The 19,283-nt window shown below is 40.7% G+C and overlaps 1 protein-coding gene across 1 annotated transcript; it reads left to right on the top strand.

Annotated features, from left to right (window-relative positions):
- The first annotated feature begins 2,939 nt into the window (after nt 1-2,939).
- On the top strand, nt 2,940-17,684 carry urb1 (URB1 ribosome biogenesis homolog). The gene is made up of 39 exons (XM_080024953.1): nt 2,940-3,127; nt 3,300-3,439; nt 3,526-3,677; nt 3,772-3,901; nt 4,719-4,815; nt 4,919-5,004; nt 5,102-5,227; nt 5,342-5,472; nt 5,561-5,759; nt 5,889-6,026; nt 6,139-6,312; nt 6,406-6,526; nt 6,628-6,747; nt 6,866-6,978; nt 7,078-7,197; nt 7,778-7,894; nt 8,033-8,171; nt 8,262-8,420; nt 8,726-8,925; nt 9,016-9,234; nt 9,312-9,497; nt 9,633-10,470; nt 10,578-10,782; nt 10,860-11,046; nt 11,132-11,190; nt 11,288-11,475; nt 11,596-11,706; nt 11,789-11,852; nt 11,941-12,109; nt 12,220-12,322; nt 12,414-12,574; nt 12,663-12,774; nt 13,117-13,223; nt 13,425-13,568; nt 13,741-13,850; nt 13,941-14,147; nt 14,377-14,618; nt 16,140-16,706; nt 17,401-17,684. Exons 1-39 carry the CDS (start codon nt 3,001-3,003, stop codon nt 17,589-17,591), a joined length of 6,759 nt encoding a protein of 2,252 aa, XP_079881079.1. The 5' UTR covers nt 2,940-3,000; the 3' UTR covers nt 17,592-17,684.
- Nucleotides 17,685-19,283: the final 1,599 nt, after the last annotated feature.

The raw sequence follows: 19,283 nt of genomic DNA, 5'->3' as shown, positions 1-19,283 counted from the left end.
TTTAATTCTAGAACAGTCAAGTCAAGTTCAGCTCAATATCACATCTGTGGTTTTACTTACAAGAGTAATAGTTCCTCACCTGCCCTAAACTTTGTGAGAAAACAAGGAATGAGTAAAGAGATAAATAAAAATTCCTTCTTAAAAATATAGTGTCAGAGTATGACCACTTTACACTGGATACTAAATATCCAGCTCACTGCATTATTAATTAAGTTTAATTAGTATGAAGAAAAAAAATGCGGAAAAAGTCTAATTGTCATTGTGCTAATGTTGTCATAAATTCTAAGATTTAAACCATATCAGGCTTGTTTTGACCCCAAAGTCTGACTCAGCCAGACCTTGGTTACTGGTGGTAGAGTGGCTCCTCATTTATACAGGACTGGGCAGCACAATGGACAGTTGAAGGAAAAAAGAGGATTCAACAAATAGAAGAAAAAAATAGAAAAAACCTAGAAAAGAGATAAAAGGAGAGCTGTAGCTGTACATGTGACACCAGCTGTTTAGAATTAGCTTTTTGTGAAAACATCAAAATTCAAAGACTCATTTTCAGTGGGATGACTGTCAAAGGATTTTACAAATATCATGTTGTCTAACAGAGTTTTCGGTTTCTGTTTTCATCTAGCACAATCTTACATCCTTGCACCATGATTAAAGATACATTTGCAAAATATTCTGTTCAGTCAGTAGCTGAGAACAAGGTAACAATCACAGTTGGGTGCAAGATGCATTACACTCAGGCTAAGTTTCATATTTCTTTTCTTTTTTCCAGGTCACAATTTTAATTTGAGCATCTCCAGGAATACCATGAGTCTTAAGACAAGGCAGTAGTGGGTGTCATTGCTTCTGGTGTTTCCTACGAAGCAAAATCAAACAATAAAAGCTTCGACACTCATTTAGGAAGTAACAAAGGGATTCCATTCCTTTTGTACCATACCTCCCAAGAAACAGTTTGTTCTACTGCATATAGTGAGCTGTGAAATCAAATTGTGAAAACTGGGCCAAGACCGCAAACTGCAGTTTCGCTGTGATACGCCCTGTCATATCAGAGACAGTGAAGAATGTATTGTATCACAGACGGTCATATTTTCAAGATATAGGACCAATTATTCTAAAATTGTCTTCAAAGTATAATGTAGTTTTTGGTGGTTTCTGCACCACATTTGGATGTTTTTTTTAGCATGCACAGCATCAATGAGCTGTAATCAAATCACCAGAATCACAACTAACATCCCAGACAATAGTAGGCTGCCTGCAGGTCCAACCTCACAGTGGAGCTTAACACATAATGTCCTAACACAGGGAATCTGGAAGCTTCACACACAGACATTACAGCATACAACATGTAGCTCCTGCCTCTAAAGGTGCATTATAGCATGTTTGTCTGAATGGATCGTAATTAATCATTTGAATCTCTTGAACAATTTGGACAGCTGTTGCATGCCAGTAATGTATATCTGCAAGTTAGTTTTTGGTACACAGTTTGTGCATTTCTCCAAAGTCCTAAAACCAAGCAATGGGGGACCTCTCATGGTCACACACTGAATGACAGCTTAAAGTAATGATATTTACAAGAAACCCATTAAGGACAGTCATTATTGGGTGGAAAATATGTCTCATTAAAGTAAGTCTACTAAATGATATCATTATTTTCTCAAAGCAAACACTGGAAGCAGATGTGTGTCATATGGAAAAACAGTCGCTATGTGTTGTGTAGGCCTAATCAGATGACATGCCGCCTATTTTAAGAAGATTTTCAGAGCATTGAGTGAAATAACCTGACAAGCTTCTTGCTTTCACATCATGACAATCTAGTTAATGAATGAGTGTGTGCTAAAACAGATTGCAGTACAACGATGTTAAGATTGCCCCCACTTAAAAAAAATCTTATAAGTCAGAAAAACTAGTCTTTTCAAAACCTTGACTGAACAGCTTTTGGCCATTAAAATTTTGACATCAACTTTGAGATATGGCAAGGCAGTGCCTGCCAAGGTTTGCAGAAAGAATAACTGAGAAAAGGCTGCACTTTGGTTGTTAACCACAGACTCTTCAAATAGGCTGCGAAGCAAAACCACAACTATGTTTACATGGTCTCAGCAAAATGTGTGTTTTCCGAAATGATGCTGTAATTACGTGAAACCAAAACAAGACATGTTGAAAAAATATGTAAAACAAAAACTGCACTGAGACCATAATCTTATCATCAAATCTTTGCAAAATAAAATACTGTTTTTGTTAAAAGGTTAGCAATTGCCAAAATGTGAGTGAGAGAAAGATTTAAATCAACTTTCAATCTTTTATTTTATTGTTATTTTTTAAAATCTCTGATATACCTAAACAGGGTGTAAATGAAAACTATCCATCATAAAACATAAACACATTTTTGTGAGACAAAAACAATCTTCAACATGATTGAAACATGTGTTTCCAGTGACTGGTGGTCTGCTGTTATGTTTGTCATGAGCAGCAAATAAATATAATTTCAGGAAAACACCATAATAAAGGTTTTACGTTTTTTTTTTTACAGCTATTAAGACTTAATTCTATAAATACGATATTGGTATAATGTAAGTGATACTCTTCAGCTCAAATGTGTAACACATACAACATATTTCATTATAGTCTTATAATTAGGATTTTATGCATTTGTATAACTCTCCAATAGGTCTTAAGGTCTATATGCATTATATAACAAAGCAGGTCTATAATTGAATAGGTATGGTTATGAACAGCGTTATCGTCTTTGCAATGGTTGTGTACTGTAGAGCATAGATATATAGAACATGTAGAGCTCTAAAGGATGGAGTAGGAACTATTCCCCCTGAATGTAGCAGAAGTTAAAATGTGCGGAACCAAAGTTCAGCAGCAAACGTTCCTACCGGATGACAATTTTGTTGGACAGGTTTCTGTATACACCTCAACGTGGGGCGCTGTGACGGAACTTCTATGGCAGGGAGAAGATTACAATAAAGTCACTAATAATTGTTTTTTACGCGTATTAAAATGGGGTTAAAGCGCCCCAGCGAGGACTCGGTGGAGTCAAACATTCCGGAGAAAAAAGACAAGGTCCCGGAGTTCAATGGGACTGCATTTAAAGCTATGTTGAAGGAGCCAAGTACTGCCATGAAGGGTGAGTGTTGTACAGTCTGTTACACACACATCTCTCATAAGCGATACAAATCATATTAGATTATTATTTTACTTTGTACACACATACTGTCAGAATGTAAGCCTGCCTGGTCTGTACTGCTCTCCAATTTTGCTTTGAATGAATGAATTAATGCCTCTTTCATCGTCTGCAGGGCTGGAGACATTCATATCAACCTCTAAGAAGCTGCCATGCGCTGACCTTTACGATGTGGTTGAAGGCTACATTAAAATCTCTATGGAGTGTGCAGAGATATTCAAACTGCTAGAGAAAGAAAAGCATTTGGAGAGTGAGGTAAGCTGAAGTATTAAGGTCATTGGATGAGACTGACTAGCTTTACAAAGTATCTTTCTAATAAATCCAAACTTGCTTCTGGGCAGATGATGTTGATTTTTGAGAGCTTGGAGATGATCCTTCTAAGAACAGCCAGTGACCTGTCCCACTTCAACATGGTTGGCAATGCCATCGTGAAGAAAACTGTTTCTAGCTACATGAAACTGCTGCAGGGATCTTTCCATTCAGAAAATCACAGGTTGGTAAAATAAAAGATGTCAGTGTATGGATTTCAAATGTAATTTCTCCTCTGCCCATGTCCCTCATATTGTGTTTTTGTGTTGTGCTCACAGGTTTGTCCGTCAGTGCCTTAGTCTCCTGTGCGCCTTGGTGGCTCAGGGTCCAGAAGCTGCCAGAGAGGTTCTGAGTCACATTTACATCAACAGAGCTCTATCTGGACTGGCAAAGAGGAAGGATAAGAAGGTGTGTGTGTGTGTGTGTGTGTGTGTGTGTGTGTGTGTGTGTGTGTGTGTGTGTGTGTGTGTGTGTGTGTGTGTGTGTGTGTGTGTGTGTGTGTGTGTGTGTGTGTGTGTGTGTGTGTGTGTGTGTGTGTGTGTGTGTGTGTGTGTGTGTGTGTGTGTGTGTGTGTGTGTGTGTGTGTGTGTCTTGGAGCTGCTGGGTTCCAGTGCTTCCCCTAGGTTTGAGACATAGCAGTGGGGTATTTGGGGCTGCAAAGATGTTTTGAGCATTCGCAATTGCTCTCTGCCGGGACGTTTCAAATGTGTGTCTCTATCTGCCAATAGCTCTTGAGGCCTAAGAACAAAGAACATTTTGCAGAGCGATGAACAGGGAATTTTTTTTTGTCTTTTCTACATATTGAGCTTCCTTCAGATTTAGGGAAAGTATGCTTGAATGAACATACCTACATAGCCATAAATATAGCCTTAACAAATTACAAGCATAAACAGTACATTTACATAATTTAATTCTCACTAAAGGTCAGCCTTTCTAAAAAGCTCCCTATCCTAGTAGCACAGTTAGGCCTAACTTTACTTTGCCTTTATGCTCTGTGTGAATTGATGATGCCACTTGGTTAAGATGATTTACTGACTCCTGTGTCATAGATCAAATGTATTTTCTAAAGTTAAAAACAGTTGCTCTTTTCCCTTTGTGTTTCAGTTTAATTTGTATAAATATGAAGAGGCGTGTACTCTGGATATAAAACATTGGGCAGCCCCAGGGGAAACTCTGGGGTCTGTAGACATGTGCGCTCACAACGTTTTCTCTCTAAATTCTCCAGGGAAAACCTGATGTCCGAATGGATTTTATCCAGTTTGTTTTGTCATTTTTGGTTTCTGGAGACAATGCTACAGTTGGACAGATATTGGAAAGTAAAGGTAAGAATAATAACATACATTTGATATGAATACAAATGTAAACAATGTACTCTTCTCTCTGGTGTATTGATGTGTGTGATGACTTGTTTATTTGGTTTGTCAGAACTCCTGCCAGAGATCCTGAGTACAGGTCTGAAAGAGGACAGGATGTCCATGGTCAGTCTGATTTTGTCCACACTGAAGTCTAGAGTAAGTAGAGCTCAGCAGTTCACATCTAACAATCTTTCCATCGAACAATCAATTCATGGAGTTTGTATTATATTTGCTGTTATTTGTCTTGCTGCAGGTTGTACTAAACAAGGGCATAAGCAAAACACAGAAAGTGCGTTTCTTCACACCCGTTGTAATGGCCAACATAGCATCTCTGTATAAATGGAATGGGATTGTGGATGCAACCACTGATGATGACAGAGTGAGTTATTTTTCTTTCTTTTTTTGTCTTGTGCTAGTTAGTTGAAACAAGCCCTTTGTAATCTATTTGTTTTTCAGCCTGTGGGTCTAAGTTTTTTTCATTCTGTTTTTCAAGTTGGAAGATGACACAGAGCATGCTGGGATATCTGTCGTCCGGGAACTTGTTCACAGTTTCCTCCTTGACCTGTGTTGCTCTCGTAAGCATGGCATCAGCTTTTATGATGCCAGCTTTGGCACCGCTGGCAGGTAAGTAATCAATGTAAGAACTTCACCTTGTAACTTCTAGAAACTCCTCATGCTGATCACAGGGTTTTACTACTTATTTTCTTTTCAGGGCTGGCAACATTGTGTTGCTTCAGTTCTTGGTGGGGCTAAAGCAGGCCACAGAGGATGAACTAGTGGCAGAGCTGGTGGTCAATGTGCTCAAAGTCACCCCTGACTTGCTGGCTAGATACTTTCAGGAGACTCAGTATTCATACACCCCACGCGTCAAAAGTGGCACTTGGCAGGACAATGTCAAGTTACTTAAAAAGGTAATGCTTGATTTAATTTAATCTTAGGAGAAGATATCTTCATTGTGGAATATCTAGCTTATCTATTTGTATAAAAAATAAAATAATTAAAGATAAAATGACTGTATCCTTGTTGAAATCATTTTCCAGATCTACGAGGCCCAGCCAGAGATTTCCACAGTCTTCCAAACCCGTGAGTTCATCCCCGTCCCTCGCCTGCTCTCCATGGTTATGGTGATATCTCTCCCTCCGGTCTGTAACAAGACCTTCTTCACGCAGGGCCTCAGTGTAAGTGACCGAGCCTCTTACTATGAACCAATCAGCACTGTAGCTGCAGCACAACAAAACACTGAGAACGTAAAATACTTTGTCATTTATTATCCCCTTTTGTCCCTGACAGCTTGCCGACACCACAGTGCAGCTCACGACTCTGTCCATGATGAATTTCCTCTTGAAGAGAGCCAGTAAGAACATGGAGTATCTTCTGGATGCGTCTGAGTGGCACAGCTCCGATCTATACAGTCTTGACATGATGGAGGAATTGGTGCAGCAGTATAAGGAGATCCTCAGCAAAGTAAGCTCTGTTAAGTGTATCCTTAATACCCACAAATAATAAAATTGCACCATTAAATAACTCATATTTCCACTTTTCTACTATCTATTTCAGATTTTGCCCGATATGACAAGCATTGTGGCAAAGTGGCAGTCACTCAGCAAGAAGGACAGGACAGATGGTAAAGAGAAAAAGACCAAAACTGAAGAGACGGATATTAAAAACGAAGTGCCTGGTAATAAATGAAAAATGTATTTTGTTGATCCTGATCAATCCTGTATATCGAAGGGGATGACCAGCAAAGACATTTGATTGACTCTGTTTTATGTTGAGCAGTTGCTGAGACAGCTGAGGTAATCCTGAAGACTCTGATTCTTCAGGTCATATGTCTTTACCAGAAAGTGGTGCCACATCTGGTGAGCCAGTGCAAATTCGACTTCAGCAAGCTCTTAAAAGGTGATGCTCTTTTTAGATTATCATAGAGTTCATATACAAGTTATATCTATTGAGTATGATTCTGGGGGTTCTTCAATTAAACTGAAGCTGATTTATTTTTTATTTTTTACCACTTCAGGGATTGTGTCAGAGAAAGGAATGAGAGCAGAAGTTCCTCCCGTTTTGCAGTATCAGATCCTGCAGTTGGCTTTGGATCTCCCTGCAAGCAAGTTCTCCTGGTTCCGAATACAGGTGAAGAAGTTAGACACAAATTGTTGTTTAGATGGTGTTTCTTTTAATCAACATTGTTTGTAACAATCTAATGTCATGTATATTGATTTGTGTTCCCAGGATGTGGCAGATACAGAATCATCATCTGGAGAGAAGTCAGTTCTCTCCCTGCTTCTCAAGATGTTTGTCAGCAGCAGCAGTAGCCACCTGAAAACCTCCACACGGATGCTGGTTATAAAAGTAAAGAACATTTCTTCTTTTCCTTTGTGCATTGGCTTTCAGCCTTCACTATATATGAGACAAAGGGATTAAGTAGTAACCAAGTAACTTCCCATCTTCCAACCAGGAAGATTTAAGACTTGATAATGGTTTATCTCTAATTTGCATTAGTCCATATGGGCAACAGGGCTGTAATTAGTTTTTTCACCATACATTAGAAATAAATATAATCAACAAAAATGTAATAAACCAAAACTCAGACACATTTTTGAAAGCATTTGCACAATATTAATCCCCCAGTAGTTTTTTAAGACTACAATTACAGCTTGAAGCATGTGATATTTCACTTGTGGGCAAAGCATTATTTCTAAATGATATGTTCTTCAGGGGATAATTAATTGTATTTAAAGGGCCTCAAGCTTAATGATACTGTGGTAAAACTGCATATTCATGAAGTTAATTAAATAAGAAATACACATACATCAGGCTAAGCTTTAGATAAACGTAAGCAAATTTCTCCTAATGGTCTCCTAAGGTTTGCAAAAAACTGTTTTATGAAAATAAAGTCTTCACTGTTTTGATCATCCTGCCTTGTATTCAGGTGCTGAAGGACAGTGGGGTGTTTGAGTACACCTGGACTGAGCTTGAGCTCTGGCTAGACCAGCTGGACAGAGTTGACCAAGAACAACAAGACACTGTCATCCAGTTTTTGGAGAGGGTGAGCCTATCTATGTAACATGTTAAAATCTCAATATATATCTTTATATTGTAGTCATACGGCTGGTTAAGAAAAATAAGATATTTTTCAATCATAACATAGTAGTAATTGATGAGTAACCCCAGGTCTTCCTCTTAGGTTTTGGGGAAGCTGGTGTGCAATTCCTACGTCTACACAGATAAGGTTGCTACCCTGGTACAGGAGGCAGCTTATCTGCAAGCAAACCTGAGTAGCCAGGAGAGCGACGCTGCCAGTATCCCAGTCTCACACATAGATGGTGAGTATTTTAATGTAAAAAAATCAAACCTAATTTATTTCAGCCATAAACATGTCTGTGAAACTTTTGCAATCTGACAATGTCTCCTAGATGTCTTAGACATGCTGGATGTGATCATGGAGGGTAATGAAGGTGAGATGGAGGAGTTTGGGCCATCTCTGAGTGAAGACCTCATCATCCAGACCTTCCCCTTTAGTGCAGTGGTACCTGCAGCTCTGGAGGCCCGAAACAAACTGCCAGCAGACAAAGGTTAAGCCTCAATTATGATTTTTATTTAAGTTGGTAGTGTCAAAGTTGAATATACATACAGTACATAAACTGTAAAATTACAAAAAAAAAATGAATACACTAGATGCACACTCAAAACATTCTTATTGCAGCTTGACAATTTAATTGTTAATTTGCCGCCTGAAAGTTGCAGCTTTACACTGGAACAAAGCCTGCTCTTTATGCTTAAAAAGTGGTTTTGCTGTGCTGAACTTGTGTTCTGTACTTACAAATAAATTGTTTGTTCTGTTGTACTGTTGATAACCAACTGTCCTTTCTCTCCTCAGGGCTGGTATTTGAGTATTTGTCGGCGGTGCTTTCAGACGTGCTGCACTGTCAGAGAGAGCCGCTCCCCCTCTGCTTGGCTCTGCAGCAGTACGATAAAGAGCTTGTTTCCTCAGAACTCTCTTCTTCTCCTCATCCCTCCATCATACACCTTCATCAGTATTACACCAAATGGCTACCACAGCAGAGCAGGGAGGAGCTGGTCAGTTTTTGTTTGGCAAACAAGTATATTGTTTAACTGAAAGGGTGACATATTTAGGATTTGTAGAAAACAGTTCTCTTTTTGTTGCAGTTCAAGTCCCCTGAAAGCCATTCAAAGGGACTGTCAACCCCAACTTCATTCACTGCACTTATGAAGAGTGCATTTAGCCAAGGGCCCAGTGCTTTGCTTGAGGACGCCTTCAGACAGAATGTTGATGGAACTCTAGCTTCCATGCTGATGGCTGAGTTTCCAGTAGCAATCAAACAGATGTTACTCTACATAAAATCAACGGTGGAAAACCTTGGCACGGTAAGATACCAAAAGCTTACTACTCAGTAAATTATGATGTTAAATATATACACAACTCACTATATCCTTCTGCACAGTTTTCCAAAAACATAGGAGCTGCCCCTCTAAAGACCTTAATGGGAATACTTCGGGATTTGGTGACCAAGCTACAAGGCTTGCAGGAGACCACAAACTCTGAGCCAGCAGTGGAGAACTCCCAAGAAGGCTTAGACCTTTTCTTGGAAATCAACCAGTCATCCACAGCAGAAGCCAATAAAGAGCAGGTTGAGAAAAAGTTCAGCTTTTACAGTCACTTTTATTTGATGAAATATTTTCTATTTAAACTTTGACCAATGTTATAAAGTTGAATCCTACTATTTTTAGAATGACTGATTCTAACGCTGTGCCTCTGTGTTTAGATCCTTCTCTCTGCGCTTGGCTCCGTCTTTAAGCATCCATGTCTGGAGCAGTGGTTTCTGGCTCTGGAGTTGGCCGCTCTGCCTCCTCACACTCTGAACCCCGTTAGACTAAAGCACATGTGTGCTCTGCTGAACGATGACATTTTGGCCCTACTGAAGACCAGCGCCCCCACTCTCCGTGATCTGGGTCACCTGGATCTTATTTGTAGCTACATGGGCGCTATAGAAAAGGCTGTGCTGCAGGAACTGATGGAGAAGGGCTCCCAGACTGCAAATAACATATCCAAACCTTTCCAGGCCCTGCTGTCTCTGCACATCTACATGGACTCCCGTAATCTGTCAGAGGTGGTCTCCAAGCTGCTACTCCTCCCCCACGAGAGCCTAATCTCCCCTAGCGGTGAGGGCACACACGCCATGCTTAGTGTGTATGGTAGAGCAGCAGTGCGGATCCTCACAGAATCTAAAGCTAAGTCTTCAAAGGACCACAGCATCTTTCTGTCCCAGGCTCACCTCCGCGGCCTGGGCACCCTCATGTTGTCCAGCTCCAGTCCTGCTCTGGAGGCCTTCCTGCTGCAGACCCTGTCTAGTGAGCCGGGCAGTGCCAAGCTCATCCACACAGATGTGTTACTGCACTGTCTCCAGTGGCCTCTCCCAGACACTGTGGCCATCAGCTCTCTGCTGCTGAAGAACTGCTCCACACACCGCCTCTGCTTTGAGCTGTGGTGCCTAGAGCCTGCAAACACACAGAAGCTCTCAGACCAGACAGACGCATTCCTTCCACTGATCAACGCCTACTTGCAGGTGGCAAGTAAAGAGGATCCTGCCAGGCCCAAAGATGGTCTGTACTAAAACAACTTCTCCATCTTTTGAAAACATAAAGCACTAAGAGTTATGTCATATATTTGTATAATAATTTAAATATGCCTCATTGCTGTGTTTTTATAGTGCAAAAAGACGTTTTGAAAGCCCTGAAGCAAGCGCTGTTTGCCAAATTGTCCCAATGTGTCCTGGGAAAGCTAACGGAAGACTCTGGAGCCCAGCTCGCTGAAACACTAGCCAGTCTGATTAAGCTCTCCGCAAACATCAGGGACATTAAGAACTTGATCAACAGTCTGCCCAGTGCTCTTCAACAAGTGGACAGTTTTGAAAGGTATTTATTTAGTCCTAATACAATATTTTTATTATCAGTGTTCAAAGTTATTAACTCAATGTTGTTTTCTCATCCAGGTGGCAACTAGTAGATGTTATCACTGAGAAACTGGCTGATTGTCCTGAAGATCAGGAAAGCTGGAGGAAGTCTGTCACCATTGCTGCCATGAAGTGTCTGATGGCCTCTTACAGTCACTGTAAAGATCAGGCTACTTCTCCGTCGGAGAAGGAGCAGAGCATCCTGGATAGATTGAAACAACTCCTGGTGGGTTTATTTTCCTCCCACGTATTGTACTTTTTTTTTCTTACTTGCATTAACATGCATTTCATCATTTGTCTTCTTTACACAGACATCAGCTGATGATATCACTGCATCTGAGTGGAACAGTTTTGTCAAGAGTGGACTAAAGTAAGATATTTGTCTATATCCATTCTACTAGATTTATGTTCAGGATCTTTACATTTCAATTGTAATCAATGACCTAAAATACATTCTTGGGCTGTAGATATCGCTACAGAGATCACCACTTCCTGAACACATTCACCAACCTGTTGGAACTGATGTACAGTAGCAGTGAAGTCCAGAAGGATCTGATACCCTTATCCACTCTTCACATGATGATCAGCAGCCATTCTCTGTTCCTGCCCACCATGTTGGACTCTGATGAGGAGCCTAGCAAGTGGCAGGCCAAAGGTATGTATGTATGCAATAGAATTGAATGAAGAAAAAACATTATATCACAAACCTGAAACCTTGTCCCTCAATTGTGTATATTATTTATTGAACAAATACCCTTTGTTTCTGTCATTTCAGAAGCATTAGTGTCCTTACTTCTCTGTTTGGTGAAGAAATGCCCAACAGTCTGTGACACCAATCACTTTGTTGTACTTTTGGGAGCATACGGAGTAACATTGAGTACTTCAGGTAAAACAGGAAATATGTATTTTTGTGTTTATTTTGTGTTATATTTTGTTCTTTCTTTTTACATCTTGTTTTGTTTTTTCAGATCAGAAACTATTAATGCTTCTGCATGAATATGAAAGAAACAATGTCAGCCTGCTGAAATTCCAGTAAGTTCAAATTCATATGTTGTTCATGCAAAACGTTCACTTGGTATCTGCAAACACTTTTTTTTTTTTTTTTTTTTTTAATCTGCAGATCCTTCTTGTGGGGCCCAGCAGCCGTGGAGAACCACAAGACCAGGAAAAGCCTGGGAGCGTCTTTGTGGAAGCAGGAGAGCTCTGACGACCTGTTGGCCCTTCTGAAACCTGACATGATGCTCCAAACCATCGCACACTTTCCACAGCAACGCAGAATCTTTGTGCCGGTCAATATTTTTTTTTTTCATATTTACTTTCCAGAACATTTCTTGTGAAACGTTAGTTGAAATTGTAATTTGAGTGAAACTTTATTAACAAGTGTTTTTTTCTCTTATAGGATAATAAGGATCTGCTGTACTGTAACGCTAAAGTAAAGGACCTTGGGAATTTGTATGACCCCTGTTTTCTTTTGCCTTTATTCAGCGCTATACTGCGACCAGGTGGGTGTATTACATCGCTGTTGTTGTCGCTCTTAAAAAGTTAAGCGTATCACTCCATTATAATTGTAACATTCCTTTTTCTGTGTGACAGAGTGTGTGATTGACTGCCTCAAGTTTGTATCCAGCCACGCCCTCGGAGTCACTGTAATGTCTCTCAGTAGCTATGACCAAAAAGTGAGGGCAGCAGCGTATCATGTGCTGATCTGCTTCTACCAACACCTGGAGGCTGCTCGGTTTAGAGAGAGGAGACAGGTAAACTCTCATGGCGCTGGTGTGTGACTGTAAAAATATGTTGCAATTATCTCCAGAAAAAACTGATGAGCTTTTTCTAATAAAATAGGTGCTGTACTTGATGGACACAGTGAAGAATGGAATTCGAAAGCAGAATCAAAGACTTCCCTTTGTCCTGACCACTTACGTCACCAAAGTGGCTCAGCAGATGCTCAAACCTGGTGCGTAACCATAAAAACCTGCATGAAGGTCGACTCTTGACAAGAGTGATTTGAGTTTCTTAGAGTTTACATATGTTTTTTTTACGACGTGTTTTGACACATTTTTTTAGAACTGATAAAGAATTTTGCATTTAAAATAATTAAATAATTAAAATCACTTTTTTGTCCCTGGAGGGCAAGTTATTAATTACATTACAAAATAAATGTTGAGATTTGTATCTCTTTTTATGCTCAATTCCATGTGCAATTCCAAATACAATATCCAGTGTATTTTAGTATGGTCTCCTTCATATTGGACTTTGCCCCCAGGATCTCTGACCTTTTTCCTTCTTTTCTCCTCAGAGGACCACATGTATCTGGTGTTGAACAGGTTTCTGCTGTCCCATCAGAGTTTGGACTTCAGAAGAGTCCCTGAGTTCTTCAAGTTATTCTATGGCTTTGACTTGGAGGTAAAGTACTTTGTTTTCCTGTGCCACACGTTATGAATCACGATTGGTTAATCGCCCCTTGAAAAAATAAATAATGACTCTTCTTGTGTCAACAACATGTAACCTTCATCTGTTTGTTTTGCCCAGCTCAGGCTGTTTTTAGGCCTGTGTTATCTGTTTCTATGAAGGGGAATCTGACTGAATGTCTTTTTTTTTCCACAGCAAAAAATGGAGCGTGAGTGGATCTTGAGTGTGCTGGAGGAAGGGATAAGTGATGGACACTGCTATGAATTGTGTGACCAACAAGGCATCTTTCAGACCCTTTTAGGCTTCAGCAGCAGCCCCCTCTGTGACGTACACTGCCAGGTACACACTTCTTGTATCAGAATGACGCAACATAAAAATATAAATGAATAACACTCTAAAATGAAATCATAAAAACTAATGGATTAACATAGAGTTGTATTCCTTGAAATACACCTCCTAAAGAGAGCAAATAGAATAATATGCGTTTTTTTCACATGTCTCTCCTCACTAGGCACAGATCTTTAGGGTGTTGTGCCAGGCCGTCCGTGTGACCAAAGCAGCTTATAACCTCACCAAGAGCTGTGGGCTCCTAACCTGGATAATGCAGGCGGTTGAAAAAAGGTACATTTGAGAATACGGTCCAGATAACTTTGGCCCTCTATTTTAGTCTTTCATATTGTTACAATATAATCTCTTCATTATCCTCCTCAGGAATCTGGACCAGCAGCTGCTAAGTGCCATCATAGATCTATTCCATGTGCTGTGGTTTACTAACCTTGGGCAGAAGGAGAAACGTGTGGATGATGCCAAAACCTCCTCGTGTACAGAGGAGAATCCTCAGCACTCAGTCAAGTGTCTCCCTATCCCGCTCATCAGTGAATTCCTGTGTGTGGCTTCAGCTACAAGCAGACACCTCAGGTAAAGTGTCTTAACTCTCATATGTTCAGCAGTGGTAGGCATCAAAGTGAAAATCTTTATGTAATTTAACTTTATTTTCAAGTTACTATTCAGTCACTTAATGAAAGATATCTTGCCATAAGTTATTGTGCTGATAACGGTTGAGACGTTCCAGAACCACAAATATTACATGTTTATCGTCTTTTGGTCAAGGATGTCAGTGTTTGTTTGATTTTTTTCCTCCTGTCAGGTTGCGTGTGAAGGCCGCTCAGCTAAGCCTGTTTCTGCAGACCTTTTGCTCTGTGCTGAAGCATCGTGGGACGGCTCTCAATGTCAACAAACAGGCGGACTGGCTAACACTCAACCCACAGCCTCTTTCTTGTACCGAAGCCCTCACTCTGCTTCACTGCTGGGCCTCCCTGTCTCGCAACACAGCACTTCTAACCCAAATACAAGCCTTGTCTGAAAAGCACAAAGTGAAGGAGTTGCAGGGTGAGTTCCGTTAAATTCTATCATCCTGAGATCATGGCTGTCTTTCTGTCAAAGGGTTCAATGAAACACTGTAAACATAATGGAAAAGGAGATCATGACTACTGTTAACACTGCTGCAGAAGTGGGTCATGGTAGGTTGAATGCTAATTGTAGGAAGACATGTGGTAACATGATAACATCCGCCACACTTGAACAAAAGGCAACATCAAATAGGAACGACCCTCACAAGTTGATACTCACAAACTTGAACATGACAGAAATATACACTATGAATGTTGACAGATACTACAAATGTGCATGAAAACACATGACCCAACTTGTGGCAGTGGTGTTTGCAATTGAAGTTTAATTGATAATGAATGTTATTCACAAGTTATGTCTACACTATTGCTCAAACAAGGCCTTTATTTATTTTTAGTAGTTTTTGCTTTTGCGTGTACATTTCTGCTTATTATAGATTGGGAGTACTTCAGCACAGAAAAACTTTTTTTTTTTTTACTTTGACTGATTTGTATCCATTTGAAGCAAGCAAAAAACATAGAGCCAAAAAAACATCCATTAAATCTCAAGAAATGATGATCGATAGTTGAAATTAGGCTTTCAGGGTTGACAATGAAGGAAAGCCAACGTTAAAAAGTTTGCAGCCTGGAGGACTAAAGGCCAGGACACACCAGCCCGATAATCGCCGTCGTCAAAAAAAAAGACGAATCTGTTTGGTGTGTGCCGTGACGTCGGCCGACGTAGAGGTCGTCGGGCTTGTTTTGAGCCTGTCAATCGGCGGCCGACCGTCTTTCATTTGGAGCAATTTGATTGGTGGAGGGCTAGCGAATCAGTGAAGCCCGGAAGTGAGGCGGGTAGCACAAACAGCTAACAACAGCTAGCCATCGTTTTAATGTGTTTGTTCGTTTCGTTTTGAGAGTACTCACATGCATCAACCCTTGTTGACTGCTCGACACCATGCTCGACACTCTCTGCTAAAAATTGTGCTCTTATGGTCCATAAATATAAATACGTATTTCTATCTATGTTTATGCTCTAGAGAGATGTCCAATCATTTCCGGCTTTCGTATTTTTTCGGGCCACAATACAGATTAGCGCCGCCTGCTGTTGTGGAGACATACGTCCCGCGAGTGTACGGAAAATAAACAGTCGTCTCGGTGTGTTCTTTGGCCGCGACGGGAAGATTGGAGCTTCCTGAAACGGCCGACTCCATTTTTTGCGTAGTCGGAACATGTCGGACTGGTGTGTCCTGGCCTTAAAGCGTAACGGCTCCAGCTGCAGTCATAACTGCTCCAAGATGGCTGCTCTTTAGGTGACCCTGTGTTCTCTCTTCTCTGTGGGGAAATAAACAAGAGGCTTAAAAAGTATCACGTTGTTATATGTGAAGACATTACATGTTGGACTAGTAGTTGTATTAATAAAACAATGGACAACTTAGATATTTCCTCTGTTTCACAATATCTAAATCATTCCTTGAACCGGTATTGGCGTAAACATCATTTTGTTTGTCTTCTTCCTTAGGGATGGGGAAGGAAAAGGCCAGAGGCAAAGGCTCCTTTTCCAAGTCCCGTGCACAAAAAGACATCCTGGCAGAGGATGTTGCTGAGACTGAGAAACACGAAGAGAGTGTCCTGACAGAGTGTAAATCTTACCTCTGCAGTATCTTTGTTCACTGGGAGCCTCCCCTCTCTGAACCCCATCCGTCTCAGCCAGGAGACAGACTGGATCCCGGTCTGTTGGCCCGTGATACCGCACACCTGCTCACCAAGTGGTCCCTGAGGTGCCTGGTGGAGAACTCGTACGATGAAAACAGAACAAAAGAATTCCTGCGCTGGGTCGAAAAGGCTGTGATAAAACACAGGGAAATTGTGGATGTTTTGTTACTGGATCCTGGCCTGAAAGCCGACCTCCTCCGACTCTACCATCAGGCCTTTGAAGCTCAGGGTCACTCAGGACGAGTGGAAACCTTCCAGCTATTTACCAGTATTATGATGGTCTTACTGGAGAGCCAAGGAAACCTTCCAGAGCTGCATCAGACAGTCGTATCTGCCTGCCTGCCACAAGCCACACCTGATCAGGCTAGACGTGGTAAGAGCCTGTCAACTTATTCACATTCTATGTATGACTACTTCTTTGCATATAAAACCCTGTCAAATAGATGTAACTGGGTCCTCAAAACATCTTTGATATGGGATTCACACCAATGAACAAATAATTACATTTTGATATGAAACTTTTTGTAGATTATTAGCTGCTAAACTTATTGAATGAAAGAAACCTTGAATATATGATTTAAAAAGAAATATATTAAATAACATTTTAACAAACATTTATTTTTTCCACTACAGCTGTGTACTATGAAAATGGATAAAGACATTGTTTGGTTTTGCCACAATTGTTGTAGTTCCCATCATAACGTGTTAGTGAGATGGGGCTCGTACAAAACACAATCATTGGTTATTGTAAATTACTTTAATAATGTGGCATATTTGCAAGCATACGCTCTGAGCAGAACAGAGACTCAGGCCTGTGTGTCAAAGAAGGCATCCTTACTTGATCAAAATAATTTAGAGTTTTTTTTATTGCTTTCGATTATATAATCAATTTGACATATGCAGTACATACAACCTAAAATATTAAAAAACACAAAAACATGTTTTTTCTGTCAATATCTGAAAGGCCAGATAATGACCTTCTCACTGGAAGTGTCCTTTGGGAAGATTACTGAGTTGTATTGACTTGGAGTGGAAATAATTGAAGCCTCTTGTTTCCTCTGTTACAGAAGCAGCACTGTGTCTGTTGTCGTTGTACATCCATGAGCAGTGGAGTGGAGCCACGTCGGCAGAGATGTTCCTGGCTCACGTCAGTTTGGTAACCAGAGCCAATACTAAGAGACGCAAATCAGCCACATCCTCAGTGACTCAAACAGCCATCAGAGCCATCTGTAACGACATCACCACCTTGACCAGTTAGATATGACATCTGAACACGGCTGTGTTTGGAGTAAATGACAGGAAATTAATTTAGCTAGTTTGTTTGTTTGTTTGTTTTTGTAAAAAGACTGAAGAGACTTTGTAATAAAATGTGATTTACAAATATGTTACAAATGTTTTTGTGTGTTTTATAACATGGTTACTGCATGATTTGACCTGACTAGAATGTAATTATTATTTTATAAATCAGACTTGGGGTTTTAGGAAAAAAAAAAAAGGTGTAGACTAAATTGAAGAATTTGGATTCAATGCAGTATCCGCAATAATGTATTGTGGTAGCCGGATCAACCATGGCATTGACAAAGACAAAGGCGGCAGACTGGACTTCAAATCAATGTTCCAAGTTTATTTCAGAAATTCCAACAGACATTACAGAGGACTTAGTGATAGCATTGAGCTGGGGGGCTATCCCCCAAAAGGCTGTTAGTACATGCTCACACACAGTCTTATATCGGTGTGGGGGGAGTATCAGGTGTATTAATATCTGCAAATAGACATATCGTTCCATTACTTGTGCAACACTAAGTTGAACACACGTCCATCTAGGGATGTTCTACCTCTTCCTTGTGACCCCAACTTTAGACTATCTGCTCGGCAACTCTTGATGAATGGAGACTATTTAAATCTACCACATAGCCCTCCTTTAAAAGCACTGCTTTTACAAAAACGAGATGTTATCAACCATATTTAAATAGCCCAACAGTAATCCAAAATGAACACAGAAACACTCTTTATGAGTGAAGTAGAGTACAATGCATAGTTAAAGGCATTACTGCAGTACACTACATTTTAATTAAGACCAACAATTTCAAATGCACCAACCCCCAAACGATAAATGAAATTGAGACAGTGGGTTCTGACACCATAACAATTTCCTTCCTCCTGAGGTCAAACCACCACCCCAATACAGTGCACAACAAAACACGTTACGTGGTGGAGAGACCGGTCGAATAGTCCAGTGTAAGACGACACAGTTCGGCAGTCAGTTGTCCTGTGACATCACGACATGGACATGCCAGTGACATCACCCGATAGCACGAGTTGTGGTGGGCACTTCCACATGGACCCAAGCCTCTCACCAGCGATGACGAAATCCCTCTCTTGGCACGCATGTTAGCAAGCCCTCCTTTCACCCATGGAATGAAAGGCCAATAGTCTATATTTAGATGGTAGTGGGCCAAGAAGGCCAGGGAACCAACGCTGCAGGTTGTGGCTCCCTCCTCCGATTACAGATGACAGCTTTGTTACTGGCGGGTGTATTGCAGTCACACAACAGCCAGTATAGGCATGATTTTGTTGGTTACTAGTCTTGTGGCATCTGTTATCCAAAACTGCAGTGATACAGTTCAGGAAAGCCCACGTTCTACGCTTTTTCTTTGTCTTTTTCTTCTTTTCCAGAGGGTACATGAACACATAGCGACATACCAGCATGATTGCAGTCCAGCCATTTCCGCTCAGCCAAGTCTCAGTCCATGGACCCTACACACGGTTCTTTTTTTGTATAACAACGAACAGTCTTGGAATGGCCAGCTCCTCATGTCCATTGTCATTTTATCCTGTTCGTGACGCCAATTTGTGGTAGCCGGATCAACCATGGCATTGACAAAGACAAAGGCGGCAGACTGGACTTCAAATCAATGTTCCAAGTTTATTTCAGAAATTCCAACAGACA

Source organism: Ammodytes marinus, assembly GCF_949987685.1.
Source record: "Ammodytes marinus genome assembly, chromosome: 3".
Classification (NCBI taxonomy): Eukaryota; Metazoa; Chordata; class Actinopteri; order Uranoscopiformes; family Ammodytidae; genus Ammodytes; species Ammodytes marinus.
The sequence above is the reverse complement of the archived record's forward strand: the minus strand, read 5'-3'. Positions and strand labels throughout refer to the sequence as shown.

Coding starts and splice junctions, on each gene's coding strand:
- urb1 (XM_080024953.1), top strand. CDS start 3,001: ATGGGGTTAAAGCGCCCCAGCGAGGACTCGGTGGAGTCAAACATTCCG. Junction 12,575..12,662: donor GGTTTAGAGAGAGGAGACAG/GTAAACTCTCAT, acceptor CTAATAAAATAG/GTGCTGTACTTGATGGACAC. Junction 16,707..17,400: donor ACCTGATCAGGCTAGACGTG/GTAAGAGCCTGT, acceptor CCTCTGTTACAG/AAGCAGCACTGTGTCTGTTG.